General features: G+C 50.2%; 1 protein-coding gene, 1 long non-coding RNA gene and 1 other non-coding gene across 5 annotated transcripts in view; all 3 read right to left on the minus strand.

The window, feature by feature from the left end:
• Positions 1-16,318: 16,318 nt before the first annotated feature.
• Positions 16,319-23,899, minus strand: LOC116419589. Of its 2 annotated transcripts, XR_004229838.1 has the most exons (4): positions 20,854-23,899; positions 18,513-19,659; positions 17,342-17,475; positions 16,319-17,210 (listed from the first exon to the last, which is right to left on the minus strand). It is a non-coding gene; the product is annotated as an uncharacterized LOC116419589 (long non-coding RNA). The 2 variants fall into 2 exon arrangements; XR_004229837.1 differs by lacking the exon at positions 20,854-23,899 and having other exon boundaries at positions 18,513-20,572.
• MIR138-2 (microRNA mir-138-2) lies at positions 22,465-22,614 on the minus strand. Its single transcript, NR_105736.1, has one exon. It is a non-coding gene; the product is annotated as a microRNA mir-138-2 (primary transcript).
• A 15-nt stretch (positions 23,900-23,914) lies between the features above and the next one.
• The window catches only part of LOC116419588 (formin-like protein 16), a 101,312-nt gene continuing 97,563 nt past the window's right edge, over positions 23,915-27,663 (minus strand). Inside the window, exons 5-6 of one of the 2 annotated variants that reach the window (XR_004229836.1) lie at positions 25,017-27,287; positions 23,916-24,727 (exon numbers count right to left, since the gene is read on the minus strand). Coding sequence is in view for 1 of the 2 variants with exons in the window: in XM_031940452.1 (XP_031796312.1) it covers positions 27,277-27,287 (11 nt within the window). In the remaining variant the exon portion in view is untranslated. Of the gene's footprint in view, positions 27,288-27,663 lie in introns of both variants that reach the window. The other variant, XM_031940452.1, reaches the window with a different exon arrangement.

The raw sequence follows: 27,663 nt of genomic DNA on the forward strand, positions 1-27,663 counted from the left end.
TAGGAAGATGTGGGTTTAAATCCTTTCCAGTTATGTGACTTGGGCAAATGGTCAGTTTCCTCTTTTTGTAAAATGAGATAATAATAGCACCTCTCAAAAATTTTTGTGAGCATTAAATGAGACAATAAACAAAATTGCTTTAGTTTATTTTTATTTCTTATTTATATTTTATATTTATATATAACATATTTATTTATATTATTATATAAATAATAGCTATTATTTATTTTTATTTTTAGCTTTTTTTTCTAGTTATATACATTTTTCTTAAATACACATTTCTTTATGAATCACTGTGACGTTATTAATATGAGGAACTCCCAGTACAGAAACTCCCTTCACAGAGAGAGCTTATCCATTGACCTGGAATTCATAGTCTTGGAAAATTAAGTGGGCCTGAGAAGTGAAATGATTTGTCCATGGTGACCCACTAGTAGGGACCCCTGGCAGGATTTGAACATGGGTTTTCTTTACTCCACAGTCTGCCCTCTTGTTAGTAATACTCTTTGTTGAAATGAGTTAGAAATGAGAGAGAACACAGAAAGGCAGAGCCCCCTTTTGTGAAAAGGGCCCACATCAGGGGACTCCCTCCAAATTTTAGATTGCTCAGCAGTCTACCAAGGGCTTGCTATGACTTTCTGCTAACTAAAAAGTCAGGTAGCTTCTAACCCAGCTGTGCTTGCTTGGAGTTTATAACCAGTGGAGAGAGGGACAGTGAGAGAGTGACTGAAGTAAACACTTAACAGATGCTTGTGGACTAGCTATTCAGAGGGAGTCCAGTCTCTCTGTTCTGAGTCACAGGCTGAGGGGCTGCTGTTCGGTCAGTGGTGCCTCCGGTGACTTCAGAGGAACTGTGTCTTTTAGGGAGCCATGGGAGCATCTGTGGACCCTTGTTGATCAGACAGAGCCACTTAGACACTGGCAAGTTGTGAGTCCTACCATGTCCAAGCCCCCAAGCTCCTCCAGGGCTCCTGGGTCACCTGCCTCCATTCCTGCTTGGAATTGTACATGCAGTGCGATATGAGATGGGAGAAAGCAAGGATGGAAATTCAAAGGGATCACAAGTCAAAGCAGGGGCTTCCACTTTGAGAGTGCCATGGACATGGGGTCTCACCCAAGGAAGTGTGGGCTTGCTGTAGTCCACACAACTCTGCAACTAACACACAGACATACACAGTCTCTGTCTCTCTCTGTCTCTGTTTCTCTTTGTGTCTTGCTGTCTCTGTCTCTCTCTTCTTCCTCCTCTTTCTTTCTTTCTTTCTTTCTTTCTTTCTTTTTCTTTTTCATTCTTCTCTCATTTCCCTTCTATTTCTCACTGTCTCTCTCTGTGTGTCTCTCTCTGATCTCTGACTCTGTTTCTCTTTTTGTGTCTCTCTGTCTGTCTCTTTCCTTCTCTATCTGTCTCTCCCTTCTCCCTTTTCTCCCTTTCTCTTTTTTTCTCTCCTCTTTCCTCTCCCCTCCTTTTTTCTTGTCTCTCATTTCCCTTCTCTTTCTCTTATATCTCCTCCTTTCCTTGTCTCTTTCTCTTCCCTCCTCTTTCTTTCTCCCTCTAGCTTATTCCAAGGTACAGTATTTAAAATTAGTAGTGCTTAAATTAGCAGTGTTTCTACTTTTAATATTCCTCCCTCTAAGCAGCAAGCACAGTTTCAATCAGGAGTCTGATTAATATGCAGAAAATGATTTTTGTTTTGATTTCAGTAGGGTTTTTTTTCTTTCCTTCCGTCCCTTTTTTCCCTTTGCTCTGTTATTTCTTCATCAAATTTCCCTGATCCAGAAGGAGGATAAGAGAATGGTGAAATGGGGTTCCCTAAAGTCAAAAAAGAGCATCTTCCTTAAACTTGGGACGGAACAGCTATGAGTCTGCCTGAAATTGTCTCATTGGATCTTGAGAGTGAGTACATCATCTGTGGCCACTTCCTTGTCTTACAGATGAGGGAAGTGAGACCTAGAGAAATGAGTTGACTTATCCAAGTTTAAGCAAATTAAGAAATGGTCTAGCCAAGGTTCAACCCAAACTTTGGGCCCTAAATTCAGACATCTTTTCACTATGCCATGTTGTCTCTTTTCAATTAAGTAACAAAAAAAGACTACTCATCTACATTTATGTTATCATCTTCCTGGTCATTGCCTTTGGAATCTTAGAATATTCCATATTTCATAGCCCTTCAAGGTTTACAAAAGACCCCCTTTTGAAAATTCTATGAGATTGGTAGTGCAAGGATTATTTCCATTTTTTACAAATGGGGAAACTGAGATTCATAGAGAAGAAACAACTTGTACAAGACTGCAGACCTAGAAAGTGCCAAAGCTGGGATTTCAACCCAGCATTTCTTTCTTTTGGATCTGCTACTTTTCACTACAATTATTTTATGTAAACGTTTTCCCAAGATTGTCTAGCTGGCCCTGTGAGTCTCCCTGTTCTGGACAGTTCAGTTCTAGCCAGTAACGCATGCTGTTCTCCTCTGTCAGGTCAATCCCAGGCCCAGGTAGATAATCATCCCTCTGAGTCACTGAGCTGACCCATCAATACTTTTCTCTTAAAAAAGTAAGAAGGTTTCTAGGGAAAGGCAATTATCTATTTTTTTTCCTTGAACCTGAGTAATTGTGTTTGAAATGTAATATGCTGAATTTCACATCTTCCTACTGCACTTTTCACCTGAATCTTTCCTCCACTCAACTGCCAGTGACCTTCCTAATGTGCAGGTCTAGCCAAGTCATCCTTATGCTCAATAAACCCCAGTGGCTCCCTGGTACCTCCAGGATCAAATGTAAAACCTGCTGTTTGGCTATGAAAGTGCTTTACTATTTGGCTCCTTTCTCCCTTTCCAGGCTTCCTACCTTTTATTTGCTTCTGTGTTCTCTGGCATCCAGCAACTATGGCCTTCTTTCAGGTCTCACACTCCATTTTCACACTGTTCCTTCTCTGCAACTACCCCTTGGTTTCCCTCCTTAGCGATGCCTCCTAAGTTCTAGTTGCTCATTTCTCTTTTCTTTTTCTCTCTTATCCCTGACTTTCCTCTGAGACAAGTGATCTTCTTGAGGATGGGAACTGTGTCATTGCCTTTCTTTGTATCCAAAGTGCCTGACACACAGAAGTCCTTATAATGCTTCTTCACTGACTGACCTGCCTTAAGCTATCCCCTCTCCTTTTCAGATTTTTGGGAGACCAGACAAAGGTTGAGAATTAAAAGGGAAGGAAAAGCAGTGGAAAACATTCATTCTGCTTTGGTGACGTATTAAGAACTCTAGGAAGGCCTCCAGAACACTGGGTAGGTTTTCCTGTAGTGAATATTTAGGAGAACAGAGGCAAAAGTGCCCAAAATGGGCAGGCAGCTGCCAGCTTCATCATTGGAGGGAGATCCTAAATCCATTGCAGTATTGGGACATATGTTGAATTTGAAAGACTTGTGAGATGTTCCCAGAGATGGGGTTCTGGTTATCAGAAAAGAGGTTAGTACTTGAAATGTACTTTGGAGAGTCGTCTGTAAGGGGTGACAGGGAAAGGGATAAAAGTGGATGAGATTGCTGAGGGAAGGAAGAGCCAATAATAGGATTTGGAGGGGCTGGCAGACCCCCCAAAAAGAGGTCAAGGAGGCAGGAATAGAAGCAGAAAAGGGTGAGAGGGTGGGATAGACAGGGTCAAAAACTGAGGAAAGAGAGAGTGCCCAGAGGGAAAAAGTGGGCACAAGCTTCAACCTGTTCAGATCAAGTTTCATGAAGTTTGGCAGTAAAGGGGAGAGGATTTTAACTCATTGGGCTAGAACACAGAACTGTAGATACAGAGGGAGAAGGGATCCCACTTTACAGATGAAAAGATTGAGGCCAAGGAAAAAAAAACCCAAGTGATTTTTCTCAAGGTCTTGTAGATCTTAAGCAGCAAAGGTGAGATTTGAACTCAGATCCATCTGACTCCAAAACCAGAAGCCATTCTATGGAGTCATTGTTTGACAAACACTTGTGAGTGGATTGTTGCCTTTCTTCATATCCCCAATACTTAGCACAGTATCAGGATACAGTAGGTACTTAATAAATGCTGACTGATCGACTGATGAAAGGACATGAAGGAGTTTCAGTTAATAGAATTCCTGTACTGACAAGAATTGTGGAAACCTGACATAATATACAGAGATTGTGTGGTATGGTGGAATGAGACCTGGGCTTGGAGGGGAGAAGATGCGGATTCAAATTCTCCCCAAGATATTGACCAACTGTATGCATTTAATGCCTCTGGGCCTTCCTCCACTACTCTGCTGAGTCACAGATGATTGGGATCTGGGCTGTTAAGGAGTTCCCACATGGGCACTTTTCCTTTGCTGTCTAACACACTCCAGTAATAATATATCTACAGGGCACCATTTGCTAAAAAACACAAAACAAAATAAACACAAAACTGTAGACTTGGTCATGCAAATTTCTTTAAATCTTGCAGAAGAAAAATCGACTCCCTTTTCGCCACCTGTTCCCTTGTAGGTTTGTCATGGAAAATTCTCAGGTTTTCTAGAAGTGAGAAACATTAAGATTGTGGTGAAACTTTGATTCTATTGTTTTAAGAGCATATTTGCAATTTTATGGCAAGGAGAGTTTTTTTCTTTGGCTCTCACTAGGGTAAATAAAATTGTAGGGAGTTGATTCAGACTAGCCAGATTGGAAATTGTTTTGGGTTTAAACATACACACGTACACACACCACAAAACTTGGTTTGATAGCTCAGTGCCCGGCATGTGGCAAGCACTTAATAAATGGCCGTTACTTCCTTCCTCTTTCCCTTTCTTTCTCTTTCCTTTTTCCTTCCTTCCTTTCCTCTTTCCAAGGATGGAGGCTAATTAGATTTCACACACGCTTATTAAATGTTAGCTGTGTGCAGAGTTTTCACATCCCTGTAAATTCTTGCAGAGGAGAAGACTGGAAAGGGCGAGATGTAAAGATGAGACGAGACATGATCTCTGCCCTCATGGAGTTATAACCGGTAGTCAGATGGCAACGTCTGTACTGCTCTTCTTCCATGAGTGTGATTTCATGGAGCTGCTGGCATTTTCTTTAAGAGAGGCAGCCTGGTACTGCAGCTCCCAGTCAGAAGACCTGGTTCGAATCCCAGATCTGCCCTCAAAAAAGTCACTTTTCCATCTGGACCTCATTTTAAAATTAAAAGACCCAAGAGGGCTGTATTCAGTGGCTCCGAAGGTCCCTTCTGGATTAAAATCCCCAGTTCTAAGGGAGAAAGCTTTCCAAGCCTTCTCACTCCAGGAGATTCTTGGCCATGCCCTTCTGGGAATCCCCACAGAGGGCTGACTCAGAGGGCACTTGCACAGATTTGGGCGGCTGTCACTGCCCGCCTTGGGGCCACGCGTCCAGATCTCTGCCTTTCAGGGGCTGGGCAGATGGCTGGGCAGGCTTTCAATGGGAGATGAGCTTTTCAAGATGAGAGTTTTTCTTAGTTGAGTTTCAATAACAAGTCATGTTAGGCTGTGGAGCTGCCAGGAACTTGGAGATTTCCTGGGGCCATATTGCATGTTATTGATCAGAAAATGGCCTCTCCAGTTGCCAATGCTCACAGAGAGAGTTGAAGGTCCTTGCCTCAGACTCCAAACCCAATATTCATTTTCCTGGGCCAAGGCAGTCCTTATTTTCTATCGCGTGGAATCTGCAGATTTCCTTATCAGAAAGCACTTGTGTTCCACTACCTAACTAACCCTGGGTGGAAAGGGCTTTGCCCAAGGTGGCTGAGCTGGTGGTTCGGGAGGGGCGGCGCCTTCTTTGCTGTGACTGCAGGTTCCAATCCTCATTGGGCTGCCATGACTCACCAGCAAGGTATGGCTCTACTAGGGTCTGGGGGGAAAGACTAGCCCCTCTCGCCTCCCGCCTCAGGTTCACTCATTCCTAATTATTCTAAGAGATTCCTAATTATGACTCTGTTCAATCCATTTCTTCATCCATTTCTGGTCCAACCTGATAAATCATCGCACCATCTTGTGGGCAGGGAAGGCCATAGTAACCACAATGTCTGTGCCAGCTTCTAGACTGGTATCTCTATTCGGACTCTACCATATAGGACAGGGCTTCTTAAATTATTTTCCACTTGTGGCCCCTTTTTGCTTAAAAAGTTTTTATGCAATCCCAGGGATATAATTATATTAAATAGCGGGTAAACAAATAAAACACTTATTGATAATCGTAATCTCATGAATCCCACATTCAGTTACACAATCCCGTATGGGCTCACAATCCAGTATAAGAAGCTTCAATATAGGAGAGAGAGGATATTGGAGAAGGTTTGCTATAAGATAGCCTGTTGCATCAAGAGTCCATCAAGAGGGGCATAATTTCCAGTTGCTTTCTAGAACGGTTGAAGTAATTACAATACCACTGATAATGCATTAGTTTATCATTTGTCCTGTGCTCCGAAGTTGCTCCAGCATTTGTCATGCCTTTTTTTGTGTCCATTTTGCCAGTCTAATGGATGAGGGGGAATCTGAGTTGTTTTAATTTTTTTTTTCTAATTATTAGTCATTTGGAGCACTTTTCCATAAGGCTGTCAATAGCTTGGATTTTTTTTTTCTCAAAAAAATGCCTATTCATTTATCAACTTAGATCATTTACCAACTGGGAAATGGCTTTTATATTTTTCAATTTGAATCAGTTCCTTTGGAGGAAGCTGTGCTTGGTCATTGTGCTGATGATCATTCCTGAGACTTTCCCGATTCCCGAGATCATTTTTCTAATATCGTCGTCACTGTACAAATTGTTCTTCTGGTTCTGCTCATTTCATTTGGCATTTTCACTTTCATTAAGTTTACATAAGTCTTCCAGCTGCTGGGAAAATCTCCCCTTTCTCAGTTCTTATAGTACAATAACATCCCACCATATTCATAGATCGTAACTTGTTTAGCCATTCACCAATTAAAAGGCACCCCACTTGGTTTCTGGTTTTTGGACACTATAAACAGCTCCTAAAATATTTTTGTGCATATGTGTTCTTTTCTGCTTCTTTTAAGATATTTTTTGGTGTATAAATGTGGTAGCATCATAGTTAGGTCAATATATATATACACACACACTTTAGTCACTTTGGGGACATAATTTCCAATTGCTTTCCAGAATGGCTGTACTAATGACAATACCACCGATAATGCATTAATTTATCACTTCCCCTCCCCTCCCCTCCCCTCCCCTCCAAAGTTGCAAAGACAAAAAAAGCATTTGTCATGGCTTTTTTGTGTCCATTTTGCCAGTCTAATGGATGAGGGAGAATCGGAATTGTTTTAATTTGCTTTTTTCTAATTATTAATCATTTGGAGCACTTTTCATTAAGGATTTTTTTTTCAGAAAAAATGCCTATTCATTTATCAATTGGGGAATGACTTATTTTTTTTCAATTTGAATCAGTTTTCTATATGTCTTAGAAATGAGAACTTTTATCAGGGAAACCTGCTGCGAAGATTTTTTTTTTTTCTGTTTACTTACTTCTTTTCTGATTTTAGCTGCATTTGTTATGTTTGAAATGATCCCTGAAAGTAGCATCTTCACATAACTCCCTTTGCAACCTGCTTTTTGAGGGCAGAGGTGATTTCAATTGGTCTTTGTATCCTCTGTACCGAGCATAATGCTTGGCACACAGAAGGCACGTGTTTGTTGATTGGCTGATTGGTCCCAATGTTCATACATGCCCAGAATCTCAGCTCCTGTCTAGATTAGCAGATGCAGAGCATCTCAGTGACTCTTGAAGGATAATCTGAGTCCAAATCAGTCTAAGCTCATCTCAAGGGCAGAAAATAACCAGGCTCATCTCTGAGGGCCTTGGGCAAGTGAATCCACCTATTGCAGTCTAGTTCCTTTTCCCACAAAATAATGGGTTGCACTACATGCTAGGTGCTGTCAAAGTGTGGAGGGTGTCGGGCCTGGAGTTGGAGAGACCTGACTGAGTTTAAGTCCAGCCTTGGATACTTACTAGTGGCGTGACCTTGGGCAAATCACTTCATCCTGCCTCAGTTTCCTCATCTGTTAAATGAGCTGGAGGAGGAAATGGCAAACCATTTTGTCTTTGTCAATAGAACCCCAAAGGGGATCGTGAAGAGTTGGATGTGACTGAAAAATGACTGAACAACATGACAGCCAAGATTCTTTCCATGTTTAAAACCTAAGTTTTTAAAATTCAGCTATTAAAGAGTTTAGCGCTGGAAAGATATGAAGGGATCAGGTGGTCCAAACTTTTCACAAAAAACAAGTGACTTGCTCCAGTTTACACAATAAAACCAAGATTCAAAAAAATCTCAGAGCTGGAAGTGACCTTTGGAGCTCTCAAAAAAAAAAAAAATCCCTATCCAGCTTTTGCTTGGAGACTTCTAGTGAAGGAGAGCTCACTACTTCTTTCCCACTGTTGCTGATAATAAGGAGGTTTTGCTCACATCCAAGCCTAAACCTGCTGACTATTGCTCTTGATTCTGGACTTTGGGGCCAGATCAAGCAAGCCTGGTCACTCTTAAAATATTTGGAGACATTTCTCAAGCCATCCTACCTCTAAGGAGGTCTTTTGGAGGCTGAGTAGCCTCCATTCCTCCCACTGAGTTCCATGTGGTGTGAGAGGGGCAGCGCAGAATAGCAACACACGCACTAATCTGGGAATAAGAGGACCCGAGTTTAAATCTTGGCCCTCCCACTTACTGTGTGGTTGAAAACTCCCTTCGCTCAGATGGTGACATGCAGTTGGTCCATTGAATTAGTTGCTAAGTGTTTCTTGGACAGGCATTGCAGATGGGCTAGGACTCAAGGCAGATTGGAGGAGGAAAAAGGAAAGGAAGAGGAGATTCAACTGAATTATGTTTGGGAAACTGCTCAGAGATTTTACTGATGAAAACGCTTTTATCTTTTAAAAATAATCTTATTTTCCCCCAATTACACATTAAAACAACTCTAACATGAAAAAGTTTTGAGCTGTGAATTCTATCTTTCTCTCCCTTCCCTTTCTCCTTCCTGAGACACCAAGCAATCTGATATGGATTAAACATGAGCAGTTGGGTAAAGCATTTCTATATCAGTCATTCTGTATAATAAGACTTGAACCACAACAACAACAACAAAAATGAGAGAGAGAGTGAAAAACAGCATTGTTCAGTCTGTATTCAGACAATTTTAGTTCTTTCTCTGGAGGTGTGGATAGCGTGCTTCCTCATGAGTCCTTTGGGACTGTCTTGGATTATCGTATTGCTGAGAATAACTAAATCATTCATAGATTTTCATTGAACTATGTTGCTTTCTTGTGTTCTACTCACTTTGCTTTGCATCAGTTTCATGCAAGTCCTCCCGGGTTTTTCTGAAGCTATCCTGCTTGTCATTTTTAATAGCACAATAATATTCCCTCATAATCATATATCACAATTTGTTGAGCCATTCCCTGATTGATGGGCATCCCCTCTATGTCCAATTCTTTGCCACCATAAAAAGAGCAGCTATAAACACTTCTGTACAAGTTGATCTTTTTTCCTTAAAAAAAAATCTCTTTGGGATACAGGCCTAGCATTGGTGTGTTGGATACCAGCTGGATCCCAGTTGGATTGCTTTTTAGGGATAGTTCCAAATGGTTTTCCAGAATGGTCAGATCAGTTCACAGCTCCACCAACAGTGCAATAATGTCCCAGTTTTTCCACATCTCCTCCAATATTTACAAGAAAGTGCTTACCTCTGAATACTACCAAGTGTGAAACACCATGATCTTGGGAGGACCAGAGTTGTAGGATGACAGATACAATGATCTGTGTGCATTTGAAGAGATAATCAAGAGCAAATACGACCAGAAAGATGTAAAATGGAGATAGTAGGTAGACAGCTATGAGCTGGGGCCCAGGCTCAGAGAAACAATTCTTCAAAAACAGAGGGTCTTTCATTTCCCTTGTTTTGATTGGTATAAGGAAGAACCTCACTTAGCATTGTTTTAATGTCGTTTCTCTGATTAGTGATTTAGATTCAGCTTCTTAAATTTTAGGTTGCAACCTTTATGGAGTCATGCATCTGAATGTGCAGTTTGTGAAATTATGCTTTATTATCAGTACACATTATACCTATTTTATATGCCCATATGCCTGGGGTCACATAAAAATTTCTCAGGTGAAAAGGGGTTGTGAGTAGAAAAAGTTTAAGAAGCCCTGATTGAGAGCATTACAAGGCTGCATATTGTATCCTCTAGAGGCAGAAGCAGAGAAGGGAGCTAAGAATTGAGCAGTAATAATTCAACAGCATCATCATTTATTAAACACCAGCCACGTGCCAGGTAAAAAGAATGCCTTAAATTTTGCCAAGTGTTTTCTCTATCTGATCTCACTGGGACTTGCCAACAACGCTCTGAGGTAGGTCCTGAATTGAACTGAAGTTTGAGAGCTGAAGTAATAGCTGAGGAGATTTGAACTTGGGTCTTCCAGTTGTAGAGACTTGGGGAGAGGAAGACCTAAGAGCCACTTCTTTCCCAGAAACTTATTAGCCGGGTGACTGGGAAAGTCCTCATCTGTAAATGTCGGGTCAGCTGGAACCTCGGATGCCTTGGAACTCCATCCAAGCTCTCGGTCTACAAGCAGATCACCTCTTGGCTCTGAATCTTTTGAAAAGCTTTTGGGCGAATCCCTAATTTCCCCCATTCAGAGGCATCCCCACTTCAACATGCTTTGTTCTATTCTACCTGAACCCTGGCCAGGTGGGGACCCAGGGATGTGAACAGAGACTTCCGTACCCAGAAGGCCTGACTCTGAAAGGAATGGGAGTCTCATTATTACGGGGCTCATCTGATCAGCACCGGGACCGCAGCAGAGAGCCGGCGGTCTCATCTTGGTGGGAATTCAGGCTTCCTAGTGTCTAAGGCCCTGCATTTAGCTCTGAAATCCTGGCTTTCTGGTGCGGCCGGCCTCCAAAGCCGGCCTGTCCTATTCAAGAGCAGCTCTGCCTTGATCCTTTGTGGAGGAACGTGGTTCTGAGCTGTCCGGAGCGAGTTCACTCGGCGGGAAGGACCTAGGGGTCGAACCTCCGTGTTGGGTCGATCAAAAAGCTGATCATTGCCTAGTTATGGGACTGCCTTGTGGAGTGGACCATTTAAAAAATAAATCAATCAACGGCTCGGAAGCTGATTTTCTTATTCTCCCGAGTCCTGAAACCAGTGGAGGAGATTGTATGTATCATAGGGGAGACCTCCAAAGCTGAGGGGGCTGAGCCCCAAATTATCCCGGAGCACACACTTGGGCAGGATATATTTTCTTTACTTTACGGGGGGATTACTGATCATCAGAAGAGTAGAATCCCTGCTTCCCCCCTTAACCTTCCTTCCAACCGACACCTGCTTGGGTTTGTTCAAGAGCGGCTCCCTACAGAGACGTCTCCTCCTGGGGGAGATAAGCAGTAGAACGTTCCTATTGCCCAAGTGCTTAAAAATAATCCCCATCTCGGGAACCCAAAAAATCTCATTTGTCGAATGAAATCCCCGCTGATTTATTCTGGGTTTTTGACACTTGAAATCATGACTTGAAAGAATCACGAGATATCGGTGTCCGGGAAGAGTTAGGAGGTAGTGAGGGGAGGGCGGAGAAAGGGAAGATGAGGAGAACAAAAGGAAAAAGGGGGCTGTGGAACGAAAACTCTGGGGGCACACACAGTACATGGCACTTGGCAGGGCTGAGTGGAGAATGTGGAAATTCCACTTTCTTGGGGTGGAACGGTTGTGATTTTAATAATAATAACAACGATTTCTAAATGGCAATTAAAGAACACTTTGCGGTTCACGAAGCACTTCACACATCTTGTCTCATCTGAGCTTCATAGCTGTTACGGGAACTATGAACCCATTTTACAGATGAGGAACTAAGGCTGAGAGGGTCTATGACCAATCCTCTGCTCCCTCGGCCGTTGTCTCGGCTTGGAACCTACACAAAAGGTGTTGGCGACCAAGTCCCTGAACAAAAACCAGAGAACAAAGGACCCAAGGAGACGCGTGCCCTGGGTTTGGGGAGGACATCCTGCGGATGCCTCAGGCTCCAGCAGGGGCTGCTCAGGGACGGTTGCTTTCTCAGGAGAGAGGCTGAGCAATCACTCGGGAAAAGCCAAGCGGATGAAAAGCGCCGGTGGCTCAGGCGATGCCTGGGATCGGTGACTCAGGTGCCCGCGGTCGGTGACTCAGGTGGCTCGTGGTCGGTGGCTCAGGTGCCCGCGGCCGGTGACTCAGGTGCCCGCGGTCGGTGGCTCAGGCGATGACCCGCGGCCGGAGGGGTAGCTTGTTGACGTCATACCCCCAGCTTTATCCCGGCCGATGACCCCTTGGCCGACGTTCCCCGCACGAGCCGGGGGAGGACGGGGGGGGCCGGGAGTGGGGGTGGGGGTGGGGGCGGGCAGGAGCGCCGCTTGCCCTCTGAGACCCCGGGCGGAGGCCAGGGCCGGCGGCTCTCGGGGCCGCCCCCGATGGAGAGAACCTCCTTTTGCACCCCGGATTCCGAGCCCCGGCTGCGGCAGATGGAGGCCGCCGCCGCCGCGTCCCCCCCAGACGTCCCTCCCACCCGCGGCTCCTCTCACTGAACCAGAAAGCGCTTGCTGCTGCCTCTCTTTCCGAATCCATCTTTCTTTTTATTTTAGTTCTTTCGAATTAAAAAAGAAACAGAAAAAAGAAAGAAACGCGGGCGGTGAGACCCCGGCCCCACACCAGGGCCCCACCCGGGGTCCCCTCACGGGGAAAGGCCCCCGCCTGCCGCTGAGCCGCCCCCCCTCCCCCCCTGTTTTGACACCCAAGCCTCCTGCTCGGCCTTATCTCGGGGCTGATGTTTCTCCCTTCCCCGGGAAACGCTCTGCGCGGACTTAGAATAAGTATTGGGTCATGTGGACGTTACTATGGCAACTGGTGTTTTAAATAAAAATAGTCCCTGCAAATCTCCGGAAGCTGTACGAAAACCTTGTTTGCAAGAGAGGGCGCTTGCGTCGTCAGCCCGCCCCTTCTCCGGGTTGTAGAGCCCCCAGCCCCACCGGGGGGAGCTGCCCCCCTCCCCGCCCTCATTATTCAGGGGGCGCTCCTTGGAATTAGGCCCACGGAGAGTCCCCCCCTCCCCCAGGCTCGGGGACCAGGCCCGAGGCCCCACGGGGCGCGTTGGCCACGTGCCGGGACAGGGTCCTGCCTCGGGGGCGGGCGGTCTAGAAGAGCCCAGAACTGCGAGGCCCGTCCCCGGCTCCTTCTAGAAACTTGTCTCTCGGAGCGCGCGGGCAGGTGGAAATCCGGGCGGCCCCGAAGGTGTGAGGGGAACGTGTTGGGGGGGGGGGCCTTTCGGGGGAAAGAACCGCGGGGGGGAGCAGGGCTCTCTCCCCCCACTTCCCCACGCTCCCCGCCGGTCCGGACCCGCCCGCAGTCCCGCCCCTGGATCCCGCCCGTCCACGTTCGGGGCGCCGTTGTCTGGAGCGGATCCCGAGTCCCAGCCGGGCGCGGGGCTGGCGATGCTCGGGACAGTGATGGGAGCGACTCGCGCCATTGGCCAAGTGCGTGAGGCCGCGGAAGGGGTCGCGCTCCCCGTGAGGGGCCCCGGGACCCTTTTCCCACTCTCTGTGCGTGATGCTCCTTCTGGGGGGGGGCGGCTACGTGACGGCCCAGAGCGCAAGCGGCGGACGCTGGCGCCGGATCTGGGCCTCCCCCATCCCGGTCCTGCCTCTGACTGCGGCACCGCCGCCTCCCGAGCGAACCGCCCCCAGACCGCCTCAGGCTGGTACCGGAGCCGCCCCCTCCCGGCCTCGTCCGTCCGCCTCACCCGGGTGCGGTCAGGGCCCGGGCCGCGGGTGTCCCCGCGTTAGCGCAGCGCTCGGCCCGTGGGGAGCACCGGCCAGTGCTCTCAGTTCCTCTCTCCCTCCCTCTTGCCCTCTCTGTCTCTCTCCCCTCCCTCCTTTCTTCTCTCTCTCTTCCTCTCCTTCCTCCCCCCCCCCCATCTCTGTCTCTCTCCCCTGCTCTTCTTCTCTCTCTTCCTCTCCTTCCCCTCTCATCTCTGTCTCTCTCTCTCTTCTCTCCCTCCCTCCTTTCTTCTCCTCTCTTCCCTCTCCTTCCCCCTCCTCTCTATCTCTGTCTCTCTCTCTCTCTGTCTCTCCCCTCCCTCCTTTCTTCTCTGTCTCTTCCTGTCCTTCCTTCCCCTCTATCTCTGCTCTCTTCTCTTCCCTCCCTCCCTTCTTCTCTGTCTCTCTCTCTCTCTCTGTCTCTCTCCCCTCCCTCCTTTCTTCTCTCTCTCTTCCTCTCCTTCCTTCCCCCTCTCTCTCTCTGTCTCTCTCTCTCTCTCTTCTCTCCCTCCCTCCTTTCTTCTCTCTCTCTTCCTCTCCTTCCTTCCCCCTCTCTCTATCTCTGTCTCTCTCTCTCTCTCTGTCTCTCTCCCCTCCCTCCTTTCTTCTCTGTCTCTTCCTCTCCTTCCTTCCCCCCCTCTCTATCTCTGTCTCTCTCTCTCTCCCCTCCCTCCTTTCTTCTCTGTCTCTTCCTTCCTTCCCCCCCCTCTATCTCTGTCTCTCTCTCTGTCTCTCTCCCCTCCCTCCTTTCTTCTCTCTCTTCCTCTCCTTCCCCCTCTATCTCTGTCTCTCTCTGCTCTGTCTCCTCTCTCTTCCCCCTCCCTCCCTCCTCTCTCTCTCCTCTCCTTCCTTCCCCCTCTCTGTCTCTCTCCCCTCCCTCCTTTCTTCTCTGTCTCTTCCTCTCCTTCCTTCCCCCTCTCTCTATCTCTGTCTCACTCTGTCTCTGTCTCTCTCCCTCCCTCCTCTCTCTCTTCCTCTCCTTCCCTCCCTCTCCCTCTGTCTGGGGCTCTCCCCGTCCCGGGCGCAGGGAGCAGCCAGTGTAAGAGCAGACTGTTGTGCACCTTGTTGGAGGGAGGAAAAGCCCCAGAAGACGGGCAGGAAATGCAGGAAAGGGCAGGAAAGGCAGGAAGGGGGAGGACAGGCGGGAAGGGGCCGGCTGCAAAGTTGTGAATGTTGAGCAGGATTTCCCCTTTGATGGCAGAGATAGGAGGAAGCCACAACACCACAAGGAGGAGGACACAATAACCCTGATCTTGGAAACCAAGTCCAAGAGGTCAGATAGAGAGAACCCGAAACAAACCCCAGTTGGACGCTGCTGGGGTCTTCATCTGCAGAAAGTCCAAGGAAGAAGGGGCATCTGGGAATGGTGGAGACAAGGTCCCAAGGTACTCTAAAGTGATGGGAATCCACCAGAAATCCCAAACTAATTGGCACTGGCCAAGTCCGGGAACCTCCCAATCTCCCCCTCACACCCCTCCCTGATGCTTTTCTTAAGAGGAATCAACTTGCCACAGAAAAGCACATTTACATGCTGTATATTTAGCCGAGGCGCCTGAATTTATGCAGCGTCGGCCTCTCGGCACCAAACCTCCCGACACATTTTTCATGGGATGAGGCAATGGGGAGGCTGGGGACGACGGGAGGGTGACCAGCATCCTTCCTCCGGGGCCACCCCCCAGATGTTGAGGTCATCTTTCCAAGGCACTGACAGAAGCAGGCCGGGCTCCTCCCGGGGGGACGGGGGCTCTGACAGACGAGAAAGCCCCCCAGACCGGGCCGAGTCCCCCCCTTCTTGGCTGCCTCCTCACTGGTACCCGTCCGTCCTCCATGGGACTCAAGCGAAACAAGGTGGGGAGGACGTTTTCTCGCCAAAAAGGCCTTCGTTGGTGGGAGCTCACATCAGCATTGAGGGGGTGGCCTGTCGCTGGGTCCCTCTGTGAAATTTTAAGAGCTCAGGCCGGCCGTCTCCCTTTATCCTCCAGCTCTAAATTCAGTTGACTTTCCCCCTTCTTTTTCTTAAAGACTGGGTCTCTCTGGGCTGCACGTGGAGCAGCCCGAGCCCATGGAAGTTCTGACCTGATCTTTTTTGGAGCGGGCTGAATGCCCTTCCTCAGGCAAGCTCATGGCCCTCGGCTGAGGGGGGCTGGCCGTGTTGGGCACCAGGTGGCCCCAGCTTGCCCGCAGGGTGGAACCCCCCAGTCTCGGCCTTCCAGGGATTAAGAGTGAGCCCCACCTCGGGCCCAGGTCGATGACTGACACCCTGAATGGCTGAGAGAGAGCCCGGCTGGCGTTTCTAAGTGCTTGGAGGGCTCTGGGGCAAGAACGACAATAAGAACAACAGCTGCACCCATGGGACCCCAGGGGCTTTTCCAGTTCCCCTGGACTGCCCCAGTGCACATTCGGATAAGAATCAAGCCAACAATCAAGAAAGAAGCATTTATTAAACACCTACTGCATGCTGGGCTTCGGGTATTCAGACCACAGTGAGAGAGTTCCTGCCCTCGAGGAGCTCACATTCTAATGGGAAGAAAGCTGTGGAAGGATACCCATAACGTGCTTTAGCAGCAGCAGCAGCAGCTAACATTTGCCTGGGTTCCCAGGCCAGAAAATGCTCCCCTTACATCGCTCATTTGCTCGTCCTGACACAGGGGCCCAGTTCTCTCCATTCTGAAGGTGACTTGGGTGCTTTGGCCAGGATCATTAAGTGTCCGAGGCAGGGTTTGAGTTTGGGTCTCCCTGCCTCCTGGGGCACGGCTGCCGCTGGGGAGGGAGAGGCCCCAGCATCCCTGTGCTCCCTGGCTTGGAGCGAGGGCAGCAACGAGGGTGTTGGTGCCCCCAGTGACGTCTGGGGGGTCCCTGCCTGGAGCACTGGGTGGTGTTCGGCACCATCAGCACTAACTCAGGACCGCCCGACGCCGCTGACGGCGGGGATCGAGCCTCCGACGGCCTTCCAGAAGGGGCTGCAGCTGGGCCTTTCCAGGAGACTGAGGCTTGTGCCCACAGGGCCCCGAGGCTGTGGTCTCAGGACTGGGCCTCCCGCCCCAGCCACGACGTCCCCAGCAGCATCCGGGAACAGCTGTTGGAGGCTCCAGGGAAGAGAGATGTTTATGGGAGCAGATCCTTCGCTGAGGCTTCTATTTCCCAGCCACCTTACAACCCCCCCCCCCCCGAGGCATCTAAGTTACTCCCTCATCTGACAGATTTGGAAACTGAGGCCCCAACTGGCCCAGGGTGGGATTTGAACCCAGCTTCTTTGCATCAGTGGGACCCAGGGTTCTCCCAGGGGAGCTCACCGGGGCCTCGGGACAGGGAAGGGGCTGCCCAGGATGACACCAGAGCGTACATTTGATCCAACAAGCATTTATTAAGCGCTTACAATGTGCCGTGCAGATAAAAAATCCCCAAAACGTGAAAACTTCCACCTTCAGGGAAACAAGATGGACCTGAATAAGAAAATGCAAAACATACGCAAAGTAAACCCAAAGGGGTTCGTGTTCTGACTGTGTAAAAGTCCCTTAACTTAGATTTGCCTCAGTGTCCTCATCTGTAAAATGGGAATAATAATAGCACCTACCTTCCAGGGTTGCTTTGAGGATCAAATGAGATAAAGAACTAGACACAGCAGACAGGCCGCTCAGAGGCATGGAGGAAGGATGCTCTGCAGTCTGTGTGTGGAACAGCAAATCGAGCAGGAGCAACGGGGAACATCTAGAAAAGAGAGAGTGGACTCTGTGGCAAAGAGCTGCGAGCTCTAACAGGGGATTCTTACTTCCGAGGTGCAGAAGCTCTTGTACCGAGTTCAAAGATCAGAGCAGAGAGAGGAGAGACTTTGGAGCTATGGGGGGGTGGGGTGGAGAATAAGCTCCTCCGGCCCTGGGCCAGGCTGGCCCCGCTGTGGCTACTTCCCGGGAGGAGACACAGAGCCCCGGACCAGGTCTTGGCTCTCCGTCTCCTGCAAAGGGGGCGCCTGACCTGGATAATCTCCTGGGCCCCGTGGCGGAATGAGCTCCGTGTCTGACAACTGCCTCCACAGGGTGTCTCGCCCCCTTCCAGCCTCCCTTCCTCTCATTGAGCAAAGTGTAGGTGGCGAGGGCTTGGCAGGAGCTTGTGCAGATTGCTGGTTCAGGGCTATTTAATTATAACCTATTTTTTAAAGAACAGAAATCTCTCTTCCACCTCCCTATGGGGGGGAACCCAAAACCCCAAACCAAAATGTGCCGAGTCAGACAAAACAGAAGCGTGGGCTTCCTATTGCCCTTTGCTACCCGGATGTGGCAAGAGAAGGAGGTGTCCGGGTGCTGGGGCTGGCGGCAGGCGGGGGCTACCCAGGGCAGCCTGGGCCGCGGGTCAGAGAAAAGTACCGGCCTTTGTGCCGAGTGAAATCCAGGACTCTCAGTGACTTCCCAAGGCTCCACTTTAAAAAGTGTTAAGGGCCAGCCCTGGCTGGCAGGGGGAGAGTTAAGGCTTATCTACTCAATTAAAACGATAAAACCCCCACATCTACTCTTATTCTCACTCTCTCCCCTAATTGTAAGGTGGGGAAGGGGGAGGAGAGACTTAGGACCATTATGCAAAACCCAGAAAAGCATATTTTCACGTTTACTGCCTAAAATAATGCCTCCGGCTGAAGGATGGGAAACATCTAGAAAAGAGAGCGTGGACCCCCATGGCTTCCTCCAGCCTCCATCGCCCGTCAGGAGGTGGGAAGGCATCACGCTTGTCTGTTACCAGCATCCCCATCTTACCAGGGAAGGAAACTGAGGTGGGCAGAACGTCAGTGAATTGTCCAGAGTCGCAGGGCCAGGAAGCGTCTGGGGCTGGACTCGAACTCATCTTCTTGGCCTCAGGTCCCTCCCTCGGCGGCCTGAGTCTCTCCACGTACACGACTTGCAGCCAATAATGCAGCGAGCCAGTGTTTTGGAAGCAGGATGCTGTTGAGAAAGCGCCAAGGCCTGGGGGCAAGGGGGGCGGTGAGAGCCCCGCGAGCCCAACTATGTGGGGAGAATGAAATGTTGGAGAAGAGAGAGCCTTGAACGCCACATACACACACACACACACACACACACACACACACACACACACACACCCAGAGCGATCCCAGGGCCTGGCCCACAGCAGGTTCCTCAGCAATTTCTATGAAATCCCATATTCAGTCACTAATCATTTTTCTCAGAAACCAATAATTGAAACAGAAAAGAAGGGGGACACAGAGAAAAAGACAATCGAATTGAACTGGAGGAGACCCCCAGATCCTCGAGGCCTGGGGACGCTGACCTGATGGAAGGATTTGAATTCGGGCCCCCTGACTACTTTGACTCATACCTGGGACATTGAGGAGCCACCTGGATACGTCGGAGTGTCCGGCTCCTCTGACCCGGCCCGAACCTTGGCACAAAGGCCTCCGTTAGGGAAAAGGCCGAGAATGGGGATCCTGCCCGAGGACCGAACCCCAGACTCGCTCTGGCCCTGCGGCCTTCTCCCGGCCAGGTGTACCCCAGATCTCGGGGGGAGGCTCCAGGCCTGCCGCCGGCCCACCCTCTAGGCCCAGCCTGCTCTGGCTTTTTGTCGCACTCATGGTTTTCTTGGACTGACTGGGCAGCGGTCCCTCCCTCCCTCCCTCCCTCTCCCATCCCTGGGGCTTCCTCCTGGTCTCAGGGGGGCTGCCCTCTCCCTGCATCATTGATTACATTCCCCCGACCTATTTAATCGGACCCTTCTCAATACGCTCCTCCGCCTTCTAAGATGGCTGCTGTGTCAGAAGAGGCTTCTCCTCGCCCACTCCCCCGTCCCTGAGCCCCCGGGCTCTCCCTCTGAGCACCTGGGCTGACAGAAGCTGGATGTCTTCTCAGAGAGGCTCTTCCCGCAGTGCTTTTCCAGGCCGCCCGGAGATGCCTGAGAAGGAGATGAGACAAGGACTTATGAAAGGCTGATTGACCGATGAAGGGGAGGGGCAGCGGCTGGACCCAGGGAGGGCAGAACTAGATCTTTGCCCTATTTCGGATTTTAGATACAAGGAGGGAGTCATTTCTGTGGCTCCTACCCTGGAGGGTGGCGGGGGAAGCGCCAGAGCCGTGAGTTATTAATAATTCCGCACTGAGTTTAAACTAGATCTTCACTTGGTGGCCCCAGGGCATTCAGCCCAGAGGTTCCGGAGCAGTTCGGCCATTTAAAGCTTCCCCCCAAAAGGAGACACACTTAAAATGGCCATGGAATAGCCTCGGCTCGCCGTCAGTGGAATGGGTGATGACCACCGAGAGGCCCTGAGACACAGGGCGGGGAGGGGGGAAGAAAGTCTTGTGGGGAGGGGGCAGGTTCTCAGAGAAGGCTGGAAATTGGGAGGAGAGGGAGGGGAGGGGGCAGTTGGGAAGGCTGCTGAGAGCCCCGGATGAAGGATTCGATGAATCATTCAATATGTAAAAGAAGCAAAGATTTCTTTCCCCTGCTTGCTGTTTGCTTGTGGGTGACCCCTTCCTGCCCCACCCCCATTCCCAAGGTGCCCTGAAAATCCTCCCGCGAATTCCTGGACTCGATGACAAAATTGCCCGAGCTTCCCTCGCCTCTTAACCGGGTCTCGGGCTCTCTCCGGACTTGACCCTGTTTTACATTTTATTAGATTTTTAATCAGATCACTTTGTGAAGTGCTCCGAGTTCAGCAAGCGGGAATCTCACCTTCAGAGCAGCTGAGACTGAGAGAAATGGGACGCCGCTCCCCAGAGACACGGGACAGACCCAGTCCCGGAGTGCGACGGCCCGAGAAACAGCAGGGGAATGGGTGGGATCCTGGGAGCTGCGGGGCTCCTGAGAAGAACCTGCCCACAGTGGCTGACTCGTGGCCGGGAGAGAGAACACCTGACAGCTAACCCGGGCAGGGCCCCCAGTACCCGGGCCAAGCCCCCTGTAATCTCTGTGCATGGGCCCCTGTAACGCTGCCCAGAGGTACCCCCGTCAGACTCCACGCTGGGGGCGGTCACAGACCGGCCCCAGGCTCCAGAGAACTTCTAAAGAAGGAAGCGCTTACGGCCCCTGGGGACCCGTCCGTGGACAAGCCCCCTCACATTAAGGCAGAGTCTTCTGTAGCCCCATTACCTAGCGCGGTGCCTGGCCCGGTGCTTAATAAATGCTTGACTGGTGGATCGGTGACTGGTCTCCCAGACTTCTGACCTGATAAGCCCCTGGTGGAGCCCTGGGGTGGCTGGCCCGGCATCGAGCTTTTTATGGCATGAAGTGCTAGTATAAGACGTAGAAGGACATTCTCCAGGACATTCTGCAGACAGACATGAGAGTCCCAGAAACCGGGAGACCGGCCAGGCCGAAAGTCCCCTTCACCCCACTGATCGCACACAAACAGCAGCTTTGCTGAAGCAGCGAGGCCCCTGGGAGAGAGACGGGGCAGCATCTTCCCTCGGACCCTGGGGAACGGCTCAGACGATGGATGCAAAAGCCGGAGGAGTCGCCGCAAGCCCAGCCCGGGCCAGGGCCATCCTGGCAGCCAGACCGGGGAATCGCCACAGCTTCCCAGGGCCCAGAAAGGAAGGTTCTGGTCCTCGGCCCCCCCGCAGAGGCAGAAATGCCCTCATCAGAGGCAATGGCACAGGAGATGAGAGCTGACCGTGGGACCTGAGCTCCGGCCTCCTCTCTCCCCTGCTACACGGCTCGTGACGGCCTTACTTTTCACTTTGTAAAATCCCCACTTCAGCTGGGTGCTCTGCATACACTAAGTGCTTAATAAATGCTTCGTTCATCAGGACAATGCTATTATCTCATTGCAGCGAGCTAGGGGAGAGAGCACCTTCGGTCTTTCTCAGAAACCTCCTGGGCTGGGGTTTGCTCAGGGAACGGCTTTGTCTCATCCAAAATGGCAGCAGAGAAGCCCCTAAAATTTAGGGCTGGCAGGAAAACAGCAGAACCATGGAGGGCCGAGTCCAGGTCCTGGTTCGGTCCATCACTCGGGGCCGGAGCCCAGAGGCAGTGACAGCCCATCCGTCAGCAAACTGACTATTTCCGGGTCGCAGCTGGCAGAGAAGGGCTGATTCCCATCCCGGTAACTCACTTCCTTGACCCCAATAGTTGGGAGCACCAGCTGGGATTTGGGAGGGGTCCTGGCCTGGGAACGGGGCTGGCGTATGCGTGTGATGGGATTTGGAACTGCCACGAGCACTTATTAAGCACATGCTGCATGCCAGGTGGCATGCTGAGCACTAGACAGAGCCCCCAGGAAAAATCTTGGCTCAGATATATTTAAATGTCCTGTCCCTCAGGAACGAGGGAGAGGAGGCTGTCGGACTGGACGACCAGCTCCGGAGTAAGGGCTTCCTTCGACAAATGGGGAAACCGAGTCACAGTTTGCCCCTTGTCTTTTCCCGTCTCCCTGTGACCGCCCCAGTATGAACGACCCTTGTTTGGTCCCTTGCACCCATATTTAAGAGCTCCCCCTCCCCCCCGCCCGAAGCTTGCTGTGCTTTCCCCTTCCAGGGGGCCATTTCCCCCCGAGGCCGCCGGAGCCACTCATGTTCTTACTTAAACGCGGAAGGCTTTGGGGACCAGCAGAGAGTGGCCAGCCTTGTTCCCGTGCTCCGGGTGCAGGAGCTGGAGGTGTCCGGGCGAAGCCGGGCAGGAACCCAGGGCCGCATCCTCGTCCCTCGCAGACGGCACCTTCGGCTCCCGGTCGACGACTTTGGCAGGGGGTGACCCTGGTGTTGTGAAGTAGCCGTTCTCAGACTGGCGACGGCCTGATTCACAACACCAGCTGCCACACCGGGCCGGGCGGGTGCCAGGGCGGAGGCCGGACCGTGGCTGCTTCTGGGGGGCAAGTGGGGCAGAGACAGAGAACGCGTGTTAGGCCTGAGTCATGGAGCACAGGAGACTGACACGGTGAGTGACCCAGAAGGCGGTGCAGGGGCCCAGGGAGGGCGGCCCCTCCTTACAAAGGCCGCTGGGACCCTGGGCCAAGGAGTTCCCTTTCCTCCCCCGAAAAACAAAAGGCCTGGAGCTGAGGGCCTCTTCCCTGCCTTCACGCTCCACTCCTGCGAGCCAATGGCTCAATTATGGAGAAGAAGCGATACGAAGAATATCATCGAAGAAATACACGAACAAATGTAATTATAACGAGCAAACTTGGCCCGGGGGAAGAGATGAGAAAAGGTACTTCCCTCTTTTCTTTGCAGAAGTGAGAGAACAAATCAGTTAATTGTGTTATTTAAAAAAAAAAACATTCTTTGTTACAAGGAAGGGCTTGTTGGGTAGGAGAAGGATATATTCGGAAATAAAGGTGGTGCAAAAATGAACCAAGAAAGGCGGGCTGCTCGTGCAGGGAAGCTCACCGGGCGGAGGGTGCCGGACTGGGGGCAGTGGGGAGAGCAGGTCTGGGAGTCTGAAAGACCCTACTTCCTACCTCTTACCTGGGCGACCCTGGGCAAGGACTCTGATTTCCTGCTCTGTAAAATGGCACGAGAGCGGGACATCTTCACACATGTGAGGCTCACTAGCTAAACGCCAGTTAGAATTATGCTGCAGATGGCAAGAGGAAATGCAGAATCCTTTGCCTTTTCTGGGGACATTTGGGCAGTGCTGAGAAACCCAGGAGGAAAGAACCCCCTTCCTCTGGTGTTCAGCCGTGTCCTGACTCGGCTTCCACAGACACCAAGAGAACGTGGCGTAGATCCGGCAGGAGCCGCAAAGGAGGAAGCTGAGAGTCCCATTCTAGCGGCTTCTGTCTAGCATCCTCCCCCGGGAATAACCTGGAGGGGCCTTCTGGGTAATCCCAGGGAGAAAGCTCTCTGCCAGCCGCCGAGCGCCCAGCTGCCCAGGCGTGGGGGGGCCGGCGCCATTTCCCCGGTTTGGCTGAACTGTTTTTTCGGATCTTTTTCATTCTCTGTTGTAGGTGATGGTTCTCTACGAGAGGGAAATATGGAGTGATAAAAACAAACATTTACTTCTTTAAAAGAGAATGTAATCTCTATAAGGGAGAGGAAGCAACTTTCACTCGGTACTTTCCAGGGCTGAATGTGACCCGACGTGGACTCTTTGTTATCGTTTGGTTATCTCGGCCATGTCTGACTCTTTGTGACCCCATGGGGGGGTTCCTTGGAGGAAATACTGGAGTGCTTTGCCATTTCCTTCTCTAGTTCAATTTCCAGATGGGGAAACTGAGGCAAACAGGGTCACCCAGCTAGGAAGTGTCTGAGGCTGGATCCGAACTCGGGATTTCCTGACTCCAGGCCCGGAGCTCCACCCACTGATAGATCACCCAGCTGCCCTAACACTGTCACGGAGTAAACACATAATAAAATCTGGTTAGGTTGGCTTGGAGCATAATTAAGCACGTACACCCAACTCTTTTCTAATAACTAAAGTCCTGCTGCCTTCAGAAGGCTGGTACAGGGGGAGGGACAGTGGGGAGAGCCTGGGTCTGAATCTCACCCCCGAGGCTCCCTGAGAAGCTTCTGTCTCTGGCTGGCAGCGTTTCTCTAGCTTGCCCTCTGCTCTGGGCCTGTGGGAGCTGCTGATGCCCTCAGAGCTGCTGGCAGACTCGGCCTACAGACTCAGGATGCTCAGGCCGCGGGGCCTGGGAAGTGACTGGCCCAAAGTCATGGGGTGGGCATAGACTCTGAAGAGCAGTGGGGGGAGAGTCTCCAAAGTCCTCCATCTGACCCTTCACATTTGGAAAAGACCTGGGATAACAAGCACTGAACAAAAGCCAATGAGCAAACAAAACGAGCATTAACATGTCTCAGAGAAAGGACAAAGTCCCTCAGGGAGCACGTACCTGTTCTGGCCATGGTCCGTACCTGGGGTGCCCGCTGCCGGAAGGAGGTGGGCGGGTGGGAGCCACTGCAAGGCTCTGGTGCCAGTGTGGTGAGTCCCTGGGAACAGGATCCCATGGTGCCTGAGGAGGGGTCAAGCAGGTGGGAAGGAGCTCCCGTGGCCGTCAGCAGTGGGGTCGGCCTATTGTACGTCTAATCTGGGTGAGAGATGGAGAGCCAGTCTCAAACCCCCTCTCTCCCCAAACACCCCACAGCACCAGAGAAGCAGACAAAAAACCTAGAGCAAAACAAAAACAATGAGCCAGCCCGAGAAATACCACTTAGTCTTTTGTGGAATCGGCACCCACCCAAACCTGCTGGTAGCCAGCCCAGGGAACCCCAAAATGTTAACCCCCAATAGCAAAAAGCACAGTGATAGGTATTTATTCTTTCTGTTTTTATCTATTTCTGCATTTCTTTGAGGCTTCTGGGCCACGGTGAACCAACCTGACATATTCTCTTATGAGTTGTAGGGTCGGGTGGGAAGAGTGTTGCTTTTCCAATCATGGGACTGGGGTCAGGTCTCTCTTCTGATGTCAAGTATATGCAAGACTTGGGGAAAACCACTCCTCTCCATGTCTCAGTCTTCTGTAAAATGAGGGAGGGAGTGGGTGGTACAGGTGAGTGAAGGCAAAAGCATGCTAACTATGAGCCTCCTGAGGCAGCCGGGAGGCTAAGTGGATAGAGTGCCGAGCCTGGAGGCGGGGAGCTGTGGTTTGAATACAGCCTTGCACACTTACTAGTGTGACCCTGGACTAATCTTTCTTTGCCTTAATACACTGGAGAAGGACGTGGCAAACCCTCAACGTCTTTGTTAAAAAACCAAAACAATCCATGGTCACAAAGAGTTGGATACAAGCAACAATGAACATCTTAGGCCCTGTGCTAATTATGAGCAATATCTAGTTTTTCTCAATTTCTCTGCTAATCACACCCAACATTGAAGACCTTATCATATCTATCTACTTGCCTGTCTGTCTATCCATCCATTCAAACTTTCATCCATCCATCTATGTATGTATGCATATATTTATCTATCTCCTCATCGTCCATCCATCTATTCATCCATCAACAGATCTATTTGTTTGTCTACCTACCATAGATGATGGTCAATTCATCCGTTTATCTAAATATCCATCCATCATCAATCCATCCAGACAAACTTCCATCCATCCACGTATGTATGTATGTATGTATGTACCTACCTTTCTATCCATTTATCCATCCATCCATCCATGCAAACTTCCATGCACTCATCTATGTATGTATATATGTATGTATTTATCTATCCATCCATTCACTATCTGTCTGTCTGTGTACCTATCCATCCATCTATGTGCCGCATCCATCCATCTATCTAAACATCTATCCATCCAAACTTCCATCCATGGATATATGTATCTACCTATCCATCCATCTATCTGCAATCCCTGTCCCCAAGAAATCCATGTTCCAATAGCAGTAGACACATTCACAGGAGAGTAGCACTTAGGTAAGTAATGAGCACGGCAGTCTAGGACTCTGTCTTTGGATCCCAGGTTGGAACTCTGAGCCCATCTGGGTCTAGGGCCCTTATTCTTACAGGTGGAATAGCTGGAGCCTGGAGAGCTGATTCAGTAGGACCCCACCTCCTGGGCCTCCAACCACATCTTCTCCGGGCCGCCAGGAGCTGCCCCATTAGCACTCAGCACCTGGTCGTCACCAACAGGTTTTAGCCGTATCCTCAACCTCCGCGGGGTGTGGGAGCTAAAGCAGCCCCTTAAAGTAGGGCTCAAAAAGCAAGAACACTCAGTTCACGAAAGCAGAATGTCGACATTGATAATGGCATTAAAAATCTCTAACCATCATAGAAAATGCAAACGAAAACAACCTCCATCAAGCTATCCAGGGTCCTAAAAGGCAGGAAGAGTCATGGGTGGAGATGCCGTGGGACAAAGGGCCCCCTAACCCTCTGCTGTGGCCGGTCCTGCTCTTCCGGAGAAGGAGCTGGAGTTTCCTGGCACAAACAGCTCAGCCGTCTGTACTCTCCGAGCCTGTGATTCCCCTGCAGCCATTTGTCCCAAGGAGGTTTCTGCCAGTAATCCAAGGAGCATCTTATCATATTACTATATTATATTCAGCACCTACTATGTCTTAGGCCCTGTGACAAACCCTGGAGATAGGAAGGAAGGTGTGAGATGGTCCCTGCCCTTAGGGAGCTCCCAATCTGGTGGGGAAGACAACATTCAAATGATCCTAGTGAACAAGATACAGACAAAAGTGCAGATAATGATAATAAAAGTAAATAATAAAAGTAAATAATAAATAATAAGGGGCATGAGAAAAATTTCCTGATGGAGAGAAAAGAATGAAAACAATTCATGGCACATTATTTGTGCTGACAAAAAGCTGGAAACAAATCTGTTTCTGTCAACTGGGAAATGGCTAAAAAGTGTATAATGCCGGTCCCTGGCTGTGGGGGATGAGGGAATTTTCACGCCTAGGGGAGAACGGGAAGATGTAGGAATGGGAACAGCAGAGACTCGAGAGGGGTCAAGCGGGCACTGTGCCCGCCACCAACCTTGGCCCAGAGCTGGCAGCTGATGGCAGCAGCATCATCCAAAGGGAAGGCTGTGCCCCCCCCTTCTGTTAATACCTGATAATCTGTTTTTCCGGGGCCATACTCCCTGCACAGGGGACGTGTCTCCGGTGCCAAAGCAAAAGATGTTCACAAATTCGCTGAAAGAACCAAACAAATCGGCCACTTAGGCGGCGGCGGGTGCTGCGTTTAAGCAGCGGCGGCGGCCAACTTTGGAAAGGTTCTCTCCGCCTTTGTCTCCACTTGAGCATTTACATGGAAATGCCCCGATGTCAGAGCCGCACAATCACACGATTAAGGATCTCCCCGTCTCTCCTGGGTGTTTGTCAACATTTTACAAGGACTCGCCCTTTGCTCCGAGATGATTCTCCAGCTGCCAATTTAAAGCCTCTCCCCAACTCACCCTCTATTCTAGCCAGCCTAGAACTGCTTTTGATGCCCAAACCTCCACTTGGCAAGTGCCTGCTCTCGGCAGTGCCGCGGGAGCCCTGCCAAGTCTGCAGCGGCTGAAACTTT

The sequence above is a fragment of the Sarcophilus harrisii genome, chromosome 5, assembly GCF_902635505.1.
Source record: "Sarcophilus harrisii chromosome 5, mSarHar1.11, whole genome shotgun sequence".
Lineage (NCBI taxonomy): Eukaryota > Metazoa > Chordata > Mammalia > Dasyuromorphia > Dasyuridae > Sarcophilus > Sarcophilus harrisii.